General features: G+C 41.0%; 2 protein-coding genes across 3 annotated transcripts; both read left to right on the top strand.

Moving 5' to 3' along the window:
• Positions 1–298: 298 nt before the first annotated feature.
• On the top strand, positions 299–7,153 carry LOC109985339 (F-box only protein 40). Of its 2 annotated transcripts, none has more exons than XM_065962817.1 (9): positions 299–431; positions 973–1,002; positions 1,147–1,702; positions 2,195–2,703; positions 3,420–3,599; positions 4,208–4,449; positions 4,784–4,915; positions 6,464–6,797; positions 6,918–7,153. In XM_065962817.1, the coding sequence occupies exons 2-9, from the start codon at positions 1,000–1,002 to the stop codon at positions 7,128–7,130; spliced, it is 2,169 nt and encodes a 722-aa protein (XP_065818889.1). In that variant the 5' UTR covers positions 299–431; positions 973–999; the 3' UTR covers positions 7,131–7,153. The 2 variants fall into 2 exon arrangements, with proteins under 2 accessions (XP_065818889.1, XP_065818890.1); XM_065962818.1 differs by having other exon boundaries at positions 308–435.
• A 1,130-nt stretch (positions 7,154–8,283) lies between these two features.
• On the top strand, positions 8,284–12,120 carry LOC109985303 (coiled-coil domain-containing 92B). The gene is made up of 4 exons (XM_020635589.3): positions 8,284–8,721; positions 9,100–9,276; positions 9,408–9,455; positions 10,927–12,120. Exons 1-4 carry the CDS (start codon positions 8,682–8,684, stop codon positions 11,652–11,654), a joined length of 993 nt encoding a protein of 330 aa, XP_020491245.2. The 5' UTR covers positions 8,284–8,681; the 3' UTR covers positions 11,655–12,120.
• Positions 12,121–12,217: the final 97 nt, after the last annotated feature.

The raw sequence follows: 12,217 nt of genomic DNA, 5'->3' as shown, positions 1-12,217 counted from the left end.
CAACCACTTGCATAAGGAAAATCTCTCCCCCAAATTCACATAGGTTCTGCATACAAATGACTTCAACCTGCAGAGAGAAAAGGGAGGCTTATTCTTTATCCAAACCATGTTCTCTGATGGAGATATAACCCTAGTCAGTGTGCATTTATTTGAAGTAATTTAAACAGATACAGTAATTGTGTGTAGGAGCTCAGACACGTAAAAACCTCCCTAGAATAAATATATAAATATTTACTAAAGTTAGGCTGATCTGTGGCTGTGTCCACTACAGAAAAGTGAGAAAAAGAGGGGGGGAGTTACTTCTCAGGCTGAACTTGCTTGGTGCTGCCGTGCTAATTTTAACCTGCCAAGAACTCAAGGACAGAAAGCAACGTTATAAAACCCAAGAGAAGACACAACACGTCTACGGAAGGACTTGGGCTGATTCTTTTGTGAGTATGTTACATTTTTTTAATGTCTGTTTTCGTTTATCTAATTTGCAAGCGTTTTACAAGTAGGGCAACTTGAGAAGTTGAAATATTTTAGTTGTGTTAAAGTGCATGTTTGACTCACTAATGAAATCATAAACTGTACACACACAGATGACTGAACAAATTCTCAATACGGACCACTAGTTTTAATTTTTCTTCAAGTGCTCGCTCATTTTATATTACAAACAGGGAAAAATTACACTTCAATTGGAGCCTTTTGGCATTGATTTATTTCCAGTGACGCTGTTGCATCAGGGCAAAATCTTCCCTGTGACTTTGTTTTTGTGATGTTTATTTGTGCTGTAGTCTCTGGCTTTGAATCCAAAATTGAAACCCTTAGAGGTCAAATGGTTTATGTGAGGGGTCATAAGACAACCAGATAGGTAAATAAAAGAAAATTGCATGCAGGAATGCCTAAACATTCTAAAACATATTTACTTGTTGCTTTGTTTTCAAGATCAATGCCCTATGTGTGTATGTCAATTTCTGTACTGTTTTGCAGGATTACAAGGGAGCTGTTTTGGCCTGTATGGTGAGTCAACAACTTTGAAGATTTAAGTATTTTTATTTTCATCTTTATATAGCACAGATTTTCACTATGCTTTAATTGTTCTTCTTCATCCTTATTATTCTTTTATTCTAGTCAGCTTCTTTCTTTTCATTCTTATCCAATCAGAGTTCTCGATCTCGAGCCTCCAGAGTGCGACAGCATGTCCACTGTGACTCCTGCTACAGCCGGCGCTGCAGGGCTCGTGTGGAGGTCTCTGTGTGCTGTGCGATCATCCCATGCCGCCTGCACTGTGGAGCTCTATTCCACCTGTGCAAAGAGGAGGATCACCTGCTGCTCTGCCCCAATGTGAGGGTGCCCTGTCTCAATGTTGGGTATGGCTGCCCGCTCCACTTGCCCCGCTCCTCACAGGCAGCTCACCTCCAGGTGTGTCCGGCCAGTGTAATTTGCTGCACCATGGAGTGGCTCCGCTGGCCCATTGATGAAACAAACCCACACAGTAACCTAGCTCTGCAGGATAATGTGATGGAGGAAAACAAGGGGCAAGGGGAGGCTCTTGATCTTGCCATGGCCCTGGTGGACCAGTCAGACCTTTTCAGCCGCCTGAAAATGAAGCACCTCTATCCAGAGATGATGGAGGAGGAAGAAATAAAGGAAGACAAAAAAGAAGAGAAGATGGTGGAAGGGTTTGTAAATGGTGTTGCTGACAAAGAATCCGATGGAGGTAAATTGTGCAGCGTCAGCGCAACTTGATTTGAAAAGATGCTTCCTTACAAAAATTATGCATGGTTATAAAGTCCCTCATAGCTGATTTTTTTCACTTAGGAGTTATTTGTAAATGCTAACTGTAGAGTAGGTAGTTCTAAATGAATACCCAAGTTCCTACCAAATTTGAAACATTTATATTTTTCCGTAGAGAGTTTCTGCATTTTCCCCCTCTCAGTTTACTCACTGGCGTGAAGTGGCTTTAGAAACAATGTGATGTCACAAACCACCGTACATGAACATGAAGATTTAAAACAATACGTTTTACCTGCTAGTATTTTAGACTTTAATCATATGTTGTTTTAGTAATGCCAGATATTAACTTCGTTGAGAGCAATGTGATTGATGTACAGTATAACTTTGACAAAACTCATGTGTTTACTTTTTTTAAACAGAAAACTTCACGTCTTCTAATTTGTTTACTCATCCATTGTTTTTACATTTGTTGTAGAGCTATTTACAACAGTCACTGCAGGAAACAGCTTGGGAGAGCCTGAAGACAACCATGTGGGACAAGTCGGCGGCATCAACAGAGAGAAATACAACATGTATGAGATGATGTTTAGCATGGAGAGAGGTGGCTGTGCTGCTGCTCAGGCAAACCAAGACAATCCAAACCAAAACCCAAAACATGGTGAAAAGGCAACTGCCCAGAAGCATCAGGATGGTGTGTTGGAGAAAACATGTGCAGATCAAACAGGTACAGGGAATGATGGTGCAGCTACAGACAAAAACTGCCTAATGCGGGATACAAGTAAGACAGGGCACGCCCCGTGGCAGGAGGGGGTGCTGGAGCGTCTGCAGGAGGATCTCACCCCACAAGAGTATAACATGTATATGGTGCATCATGGCCGCATGCTGGTCAGCTTTGGACAAATCAAGGCCTGTACTCCAAGGGAGAAAGATTTTGTTTATGGCAGCCTGGAGCCTATACCAGTACAGACCCTTCGCTCTTTCAAGGTAAGAACTTTAAGCTGGACTACACTTATATCAGTGTAACCTAGCATCAGTTGGTCTGCAAGTTCTGTGTTACATTCTTAAGCGTTATGCAGCTGGGTACATAAAGAATTCTGCATTTCTTTTGCAAAAAAAAAAACACAAGGAGGTCACATTTCTGCAGAGTATCCTAAACAGTATTAAGAGCACATGTGTAATGGGGCACCCAGAATTAAAAAGTGACCAACACAAAGCACAACAAGTTATTTTCAGTTAAGACCATGTGGCAAAATTGGAATGTGACCAACGTAGAAGAAAGCATGCCTCAACATCATAAGGGCATTCAAGTAATAGAGAGACCTTTGTCTGGATTTGATGGCTTACTTCGCTAGGTCATGTAGCAAAAAGGTGTCTTGAGTGATACCATAAGCAAACAAATCCAGACACTTGGTTAATTGCTGTTTGCCATTAACTTTATCAGCTAACATGTCAAGCATCCAACATCACAAACATGTAGCTGAGTTAGAGCTGGCAGTATAATGTAATAATACATTAGTCACTATAGAAAAATACAATCTAAGTAGATTTGTTGGCAGATAACTTCATCAGCTATCTAGATCATGACCCATGTTGCAAACGTCTGTGTTATGACAGTGTTTATTTTAGTCGAAAACAAATGACGTATCAATGAAGTGTTTAACATGTAAAACCATATTCCATATTCCATGTCTCCCTGTAAGATCCCTGACAGCTATCACTACAGGCAGCGGGTTACTCTGTATGACACGACTGCGCGGGCTCAGAGTGAATCTTGCAGCGTGGACACATCAGACCTCGGAGCTAACGAGGAGGACTGGTTCACTGATGAAGCAGCAGCCACTCTGCTGGGCTACGCTGAGGAGGCTGTCATGGGTCACAAGGTCAGTCAAGTATTTTTGACCAAAATAAATTTAAAGGAATCCTGCACCCATGACCATAAAGGAAATGAACATCAAATATGGTTAACCTATATGACACTTTTGGACTTGACAATGTCTTCAGTACTCTTCTTTTTATAGTTTCCACAAAAAAAAGAGGATTTACTCTATAAATTACTTTTGATTACATACTACTGTTTCTGCTGTTTTTTGGAGGGGTTATTGTTTCAATTTATTGTACTGTTAAAAAAAATGTGGGAGATCTATCACATTCAAAATTGTAATTATAAGCTATGTGAAATAAACATTTTTAATTATATTTTAAAATATATATATAGAAGTATTACTTAGACTAGCTTTACTAAAAAGTATCTATTTTTCTGTGGGGCTTTATTGATGAAATCTAAAACAACTTCAAAGTCAAGAAGAAAAGTATGAAATGTTCTCTTGCAAAATGTTGGCAAGTATGGCTAGTGTCCTTTGGTACAAACGTTTTAAAGCACTATGAAAATGAGCAGAATACACTTGCTTTATGGAGTGTATGCTAAACTAAATAACATTAAAATTAAAAACAATCCATAGGTAACTGGGATCGATTGGTTTCCACACAGATCAGTGTTTCAAAGGCAGCTGATGGGCTCTATGTTGATGTGGGAACACAGACGCACTCCTTCCACTCAGCTCCATATAAAGGGAAGACTACGCTGGCGGAGGTGATGGTGGACAGACCCTTGAAGCTTCTTCTTCAGCTGCAGGCGGAGAGTGTGAACAGCAGAAACAACAGAACCAGCTGCGTCTTCACCTACCTCTGTGGTCACACCTTCCACCGCAGAGAATATGCCACACATTACAGGTGTCTGTGAATACTACTGATGTAGTTGTGTTTGATTGAGTTTGTTGTCTGAATGTAAACCCTGGTGAGCTTTGTAGTCCACTCACATATGTCCTTTTCAGTAGTCTAACTTTCTTATCTCAATGGACTTACAAAAGCAGTTCAACTTCAACTTCAAGCAAAAAAATGTAATTTATTCACTAAGAAATCAAGAATGGGTCAACAAACAGATGCAAATCTGTTAACCACTTATTTGTGAATTATCATCCTCTTTATCCCTAACAGTGTTTGGGATGCACACAGTCTGGGTGACATTGTGTGTTTAATAACTGCATTTATGTCATCTCCTTTCCAGGAATGTCCATAGTGACATTCAGACAGGTCTGAGTGGATGGTTTGAGCAGAGATGCCCCCTGGCTTATCTTGGGTGCACCTACATCCAGAAGAGATTTCATCCCTCAACACATAAAGCCACTGTCTGCTATAAGTAAGCACCACTTGCATCCATATTGACAACACAATATTTTATGTGACCAAATATAATGTAAGATTTCACCATGCTAAAATTATATGACATGTCGAAGGGTTCACAAATATCAATTAACCTACAAGGGACACCTTACAGCTTCAGTCTGCTGTATGGTGAAATTCAAGTGTCTGACCTACTAATTTACTATTTTAGGACCAAAAAACATTGAAAGAAGTTGAATATAACATTTAGGATCATAAAGTGGACGGACACATAACTCTTAATGCCTCACATGAAAATAAACATTGATTCACTTAGAAGTGTACCTCTTCCTTTTTAGAGATCTCAAAGGGGGTGCCCCAAGGTTCGATTTTAGGACCTATTCTATTTTCCATTTATATCAATAACCTGTGTGAACATTTGTCAAATGCCATGTTTCATTTTCATGGCGATGACACCATCATCTATTGTTGTTCTACATCTGTTGCACAAGCTTTTGAGTTTCTGCATTCAGCATTCAATGTTTACCAGTCTAAAATTGGTCCTAAACAATGATAAAACAAAGCTCATGTTGTTTTCCCATTTAAGTGAAGTACCAACTAATGTCCTGTTGATTTTAACTTCCCAAGGAAATCAAATTGAGCATGTTGAAAGCCTCAAGTACTTGGGTTTTCTTATTGACTGTGAGCTGTATTTTAAAGCAGATGCTGCCAAATTGGCCACGAAACTCAAGGTGAAGTTAGGATTTTATTATAGAAATAAATACTGCTTTTTTAAATCATAAAACCTGACGATAACATCAGACATCAAGGAAACATGCTGGCTTCTCTGACAATAAAACAGCAGCAAGTATATCCTCCTTCTAACTTTCACTTCAGAGGCCAAATGATCTGTTTTCTTTTTTGACTAGAAGGTAGGCGGTTTTAAGGCATTCCCACACGGCTGATTTGGACACCCCTCGGTTTGCCAGGCAAACGGCAAACCGACAGGTGTTGCAGTGATGGAAGCAAACAATCAAAATGATTCAGATATAGCTGATTCTATCCAACCTAGAGAGCATCTGCTTTTTCTAATAAGCCCCATGATCAGAAAAGTGGTTGAACTAGGAGAAGTAGCCTATTAATTATGTTGCATGTCTCATATACAGCGGCTATAGTCCTCATTGCGGCGGCCATGGGTTTGAAACTGATCTCGGCCCTTTGCTGCATATCTTCCCCTTTCCTCTCCTCCCAACATTTCCTGTCTCTCTTCAGTTGTTCTATCCAATAAAGGCAAAAAGTTGATCAATATTTGGGTTCTTTGCAAACTTATTGTAGCAGCATAATAAACTATTGTGATGTTTATAGGTTACAGACTGAAACAAACAGAAATAAAAACTGGATTAATTGACACTATGTAATACCAAATACAAGTTTTACTTACCTGGTATCTTTTCACAACTCTTAAGAGAGAGATTAAGCCCTGAAGCTAAGCTTTTTTGAAATAAATAAAGAAATTCACATTGCACTTGTCCTTACGTTTGCCTACATAAATTGAATCTTAACATGTATTTTGTCTCTCCTGCAGTCAGCAGCTGAGGACTTTCAATTTGCGTCCGTCACTTGTAGTCTCAGAAGGTGACACTTCCCAGCCGCCAAAGAGCTCAGGGGACTCCTCCCTTACTCAGAGGAGGAGAGGAGGCCAAACCGGTGTAGGGGAGGATTATCTGAGCTGTTTCCCCTACGAGGTGCTGTGCCACATAGTCGGTTTCCTGGACAGTCTGTCCCTGTCCCAGCTAGCTCTGGTGTCAAAGCTCATGAGGCAGGTATGCTCCTCTCTGCTGCAGGAGAGAGGGATGGTGACCCTCAGCTGGGAGAGGAAGACCTACTCACATGGAGGAGCCAAGTGGAAAGCCAAACCTGTGAGATATGCAATCTGATACATCCAAATGATCCATCATTTTAGTGTTTATAATAATAATTCATATTCTAATTTTGCATCATCTTTTTTTCTTTTTCTTCTGCCCCTGACTCCACTCCAGGTGTGGGAGTTCAGTCACCTCTTCTCCCCAGTGGACTCATGGCGAATGGCAGACATCCCTCCTATATCTTCTCATCTAAAAGTCTGTCCTTATTATGAGACCTCTCCGCACAGTGAGCCCATTCCCCTCCCCAGCATGGGTGAGAAACAGGAGAGCAGCCAGGAGAGGATCACTCTTGTCAACCATTTCACAGGAAAAAGATTGCAACAATAAAGAAAACAAAAAATCAAGTTTTACCAGGTGATGTTTTCCTTTAAAAAAAAAATGATTGTGTATTAATTACAATGATGGCCTGACTTCACAGCATAAGTGCAAGAAGTATGTCAAATCAGCCTGAATCTGCCGTTTTTGTTATTTGTGTTTCAGCAATTGCAATATAAGTCATGACACATGTTTGCCTGTGTACAGCTTGATTGCATTTACTGCAATATTTTTTTTTTATTCCACTATATGACTCTGACATATTTGAACTACCATGCTGATTCCATCCATCCTTGGGTGAAACAACTTGAGATAACCTATGGAGTATTTATACAGCTATATGATGGAGAATCAGTGCCACATAGAAAAATTAAAGGGTGAAAACCTTGTTACGCTAAGGAAGAACAGATTTAAGGCTGCAAAAATAAGTTGCTTCATAGACAATGTATTTAGATAATCTTATCATTTTACAATATTTGCTGATTCCAGCTTCCTAGTTGTGATGGTAAACGGTTATTTTATCAAATAAAAAATAATAATAAAGTATAAATGATCAAGGTTTTTTCTTTACTAAAGGTTTCATGAAATACAATTGAAGTTATCACCATGACTCTGGAATAAAAAAAAATGAAATTAATTACGTTTTTTCTCATATTTCATGGACAAACAAAATCATTGAATAATCGACAGCTTACTTTACTACTAAAAAAGTCAGTGACAAACTGACCTCATTTTAGAAAATGACGAGTTTCTGTCAATTTTCAAACATCTCCGGGGAAATATTGACTTCCATTACATACATTCATTTGGTATGATAACTTAAAAATCAAATAAAGCAGCCTTATTTATTTAAGAATCTGACCTAAAAAATTAGATTTTGTCCAATTCACATTATATACATTTTGAGAATACTTACATACAAATGCGTTAAAAAAATCTGTATCGTTCAGGCCTATTAATCTATTAACAGATGGATGCAGTTCTTCATAAAAAGTCACGTTAGTACTCAATATGTTTTTCCAATAATACAAATACAGCCTTTATTATTGGCATATTTTGAGCTACAGTAACAATTACAATGTTATCATATAGCAGACACTTCTGTTCATATCGGAGCAAGGATTTCAACAGTAGGTAAATCAGGAGGTAAAACAAATGATAGCAGGTCTTAAAGGGGTTGGATTTTAATATTTGACATTTTTAGAATTAAAAATAAATAATTGTAAGCCTGATACTGGTGGCATTATTTCCATGTAGCTCCTCCTCTTCCTCTTCCTGCGTCGTAGCACTAATCACCCCTCATACATGGCAGGTTTTTTTTGTGTGCGAGTAAAACAGCGGCAGTCTTCTGCACGTAGAAGGTTATTAGGAGGTTATTTCTCCTCTTGACTGCAGCAGGATTTACGCAAACGTTGACTAACTGCAGCAGCTCACCTAAGGAGGTGAAAGAAAACAGCAAATGTGTCATTTTTGCCCTCCAGACGTTTTGTGCGAGTCTCTTGTGGTCTCCATCCCTGCTGCTGCTGAATCAAGGACGGAGATACCGGAGCGATACGGGGATCCATGAGAAACGCTTTGAAGAGCAAACCGCTTCATTATCACGGTAGGCCATGAGCAGAGTGAGGGGTGCACGGTTACAGGTAGGTTTCTGCATTGCTGTGCAGAAACCAGAGAGCTTTATGGGCAATAATTCAAACTGAGATTTCATAATGTATTAGCATATGCAATTAGGCTTACAAGGTAATTCAATGCACCGCTTACATGTTGCAGAAAAATCATCTTTATAGGCTGCATCGTGAACGTATTAGTAGTTTAGATATATATCTAATAGAAAATAATTTGTCAATATTTTGATGCATAAGCTGTTTGATTAGTTTGCAATTGGAACTGCACTTTGTAGGCTACCCAACTTCTTTGTATGACCACAAATTGGAAATCTTCCCTAATATAAGCATTTCCATGGGAAATCTCTCTTTCTAAGTCACCCAGCCAGCAGCATCTGTGTGCACCTTGTGTGGGGGTTCAGCCATGGATGCTGGCAGGCTGGAGCGGCAGGTGGCCAGTGTGGACAGAGGCATCGCCTTCTTGAAGCAGGAGCACTTAGCCATGCTGACTGGCTTACAGCTGGAAATCACACACCTGAAGAGGCGCTGCCACGGTCAGTCTACCTGCTACCTGCTGCTCTACATCTACCTATGTCTCTTATCCAATTGAACACCTGTCTGTCGGTCAACTTACTGTATCTTACCTCTTCTGTCTGTATTCCTGTTCTTCTATTTCTGACTGCAGAGCTAAGCTGTGAGCTGGACTCCAGGTTTCCTGACAGAAACACAGAAGGTGAGATATGAGCGACTACTCAATGCTGATGAGGAGGAGGATTTGTATCATTAGAAACCTGGTAGTATTTTTGAACGGTCGTGCATCCCGCCCTCATTTTCCCCTGAGATGGGAAATCTTTGTATTTCTAAGTCTGAAAAGGAGCTTCCGATGACGCAAAAATCGTCATTTTGCGTCATCGGAAGCTGTTGCAGTTAGCGGGGTGAAACTACAACGCTAGTTCCTTATATTTTCGACCACTGATGCTACAGACCTATCACAGATCAGTGGGTGGGAACTCACGCCCAGAATCGAAACTTAACGTCGGCCATATTGCTTGGAAGCTATGCTACAGGCTCTATGGAGAAAGCTGATAATGGCGAAAAAATATCAATATAGCTGCGAGACGGTTGCTGCCGACAGGCCGTACTTGTGTTTTGGCTGCTGCGGCCGCTGGCAGCCACGACACAAGACCGGCCTGTCGGCAGCAACCGTCTCACAGCTATATTGCTGGCCGCCGGCCGCTGCCAGCTCAGCAGCCGAGACATAAGGCCTGCCTGCCGGCGGCTGTGAGGGCGAGGAGCCGGGGAGGACTGGTAGTGCTGGTGCTCTCACTGTTTGCCTATGGACACAGACATAGAGTCTGTTTTCTGCCAGGAATTTCCAAGATGCCAGTTCCTTCTGGAAGAAATCTCTGAATCTGTTGAGGAAACAGCCTTGTGTGTTGAAGTAAATATGTCTGTAAATGTTTTTATTACTATATTTCTACTGCTATATTGTATATTTTGGAGAAACTGTAACGATCGAATTTCCATCTAGGATTAATAAAGTATTTCTGATTCTGATACAGAGGACCTTAGTGGGAGTGGCCTGTGGTCCTGTGCATTCTGGGATTTGGTGTCTTTCATCCACATGAGCCAAAAAGACACTTTCTGTCTTTTCTCGGCCAAGAAGACACCAATCTCAAAATTTACTTCACATTTCTACTACATATATGACCCAATGTCAATACAGATTCATGTTTCAAGTATCCCTTTAACTGCAAACAAGTTCAGTAAGCCAGAAACAACACTACACACATTATTTCTACGATTGAGTGATACAATTTAATCTGTGGCTAAAAAGTGATTAAGCCCTTGCAATTACGACGCCACAATGTAACATTAAAGTACTATATTTAAAAAATAATTCTAATACAGAAATACCCATTAAGTATTATTGATAGAAATGTAGCATTTCTGTTTTATTATGGTTAACTAGACAGGTTTCAGAGGTAATGGAGGAAGTAAAGGAGCTCAGAAAAGCAGAGAAAAAATTATGTAACTGATTTTCATGAGAAGAATTGGTCAAGAAGATAAAAAAGGATTCCCTTCATAAAGATATATTGACATCCACAGGGGTACAGTTATCCACTGAACATCTGTACTTCTTTTTATGTCTGTGTTATGTGCATACATGCTTCTGTTATGTTTGTGTTCACTTTTATTTTCAGAGGAGGAAGCAGAGTTAGCAGAACGCTGTGAGGCTGCAGAGCGTCTCCTGGAGGACCAGCAGTGCATGATGGTCGCTGCGCGTGGGGAGCTGCGGGCTGGCCGGGCGAGAGCGTCAGCTCTCGGAAGGAGCCTCAGGGACGAGGAGCGATGTTTTCTTGAAGAGCTGAAGCGTCGTAGCCACAAGATCACACTGCTGAGTCGTGAGCTACAACGCCAAAATGTCATCACTTCGAGTCTCTGCCACGAGCTCCACACGGCACGTTTAAAACTGTTCCAGCAACGGCAGGATACTCAGCCTGCTTCAGAGGGACAGGAGGAACCGAGCGGAAATGTGGTAGAAAGAGGAGAGGAAGACGAGGAGGATGAAGAAGATGAAGAGGAAGAGGATGAGGATGATGAAGGGGAGAGCTCGGACTGGCTTCTGTCCCCGCCTCCTCCAGCCTCTCCCGGCCAACCTGAAGCGAGTCACAAGCGCCGTGTCACCCTGAGAGAGGAACGGGTTAGAGCCTGTATCCCGCAGGAGAGGGTGACATCACCACAGAGGCCACACCCCATGCCTGACCCCGCCCTCTTCCTTGTGCCACTAAGATACCGCCTCCTTCGCTTGCGTCAACCACTCAGACGGCAGAGTGAAGATGGGCTTGAGGATGAGTGGGAGGATATAGATGACAGTAGGGTGCACAGGAGGGTGGACATGGGAGCAGGAGAGGGAGAAACTGCTCTGTGATGATGCTTTAAAAAGACCAAAGTTGTCTTCCAGCAGGTCCTGGCCAAAATCAACAAACATTGATCCCGGAAAAGCTTGAGATGGGAGAAAGTAACCATGTGATTGTCTGTAGATTTAAAGTGAGCTAGACATTTAGAGTTAGTTGCACATGAGTGTGAGATCAAACCTAAACATAATTTATTGACTGAACTTGTCACATTTGAAAATGTGAAGAAATGACTGGAACTGTTTCAGGTGGATCCTTTTTTCATTCTAACACAGTTGATCACGGCTTTTGCCTGTAATTTGTAGCCTTGCCTCTGGATATGTGAACATAACCACCCTACTGCTCTAAATGGAAACCTGCTTTTTCACTGCACCAGCCTTATTCCAGGTTAAGAAAGTCACTTTCCAAGGCTTAGGGATGTTTTGTATGATTTGCACTTTAATAAATTCATGCAATGTGCCTCGTAATGGCAGATAAGTATCTTTGTGGCTTGTCTCTTTGTAATGTTTTGTTTGGACTTGTTGCAACGAAACCCCATCTGCATGATTCACAGTCTGCTTCAGGACCAGCAACACTT

This window comes from Labrus bergylta, chromosome 14 (assembly GCF_963930695.1).
Source record: "Labrus bergylta chromosome 14, fLabBer1.1, whole genome shotgun sequence".
Classification (NCBI taxonomy): Eukaryota; Metazoa; Chordata; class Actinopteri; order Labriformes; family Labridae; genus Labrus; species Labrus bergylta.
This window is presented reverse-complemented; position numbering and strand designations above follow the sequence as displayed.

Coding starts and splice junctions, on each gene's coding strand:
- LOC109985339 (XM_065962817.1), top strand. Junction 2,704..3,419: donor AGACCCTTCGCTCTTTCAAG/GTAAGAACTTTA, acceptor TCTCCCTGTAAG/ATCCCTGACAGCTATCACTA. Junction 6,798..6,917: donor CCAAGTGGAAAGCCAAACCT/GTGAGATATGCA, acceptor ACTCCACTCCAG/GTGTGGGAGTTCAGTCACCT.
- LOC109985303 (XM_020635589.3), top strand. CDS start 8,682: ATGAGAAACGCTTTGAAGAGCAAACCGCTTCATTATCACG. Junction 8,722..9,099: donor CAAACCGCTTCATTATCACG/GTAGGCCATGAG, acceptor TCTCTTTCTAAG/TCACCCAGCCAGCAGCATCT. Junction 9,456..10,926: donor TCCTGACAGAAACACAGAAG/GTGAGATATGAG, acceptor TTTTATTTTCAG/AGGAGGAAGCAGAGTTAGCA.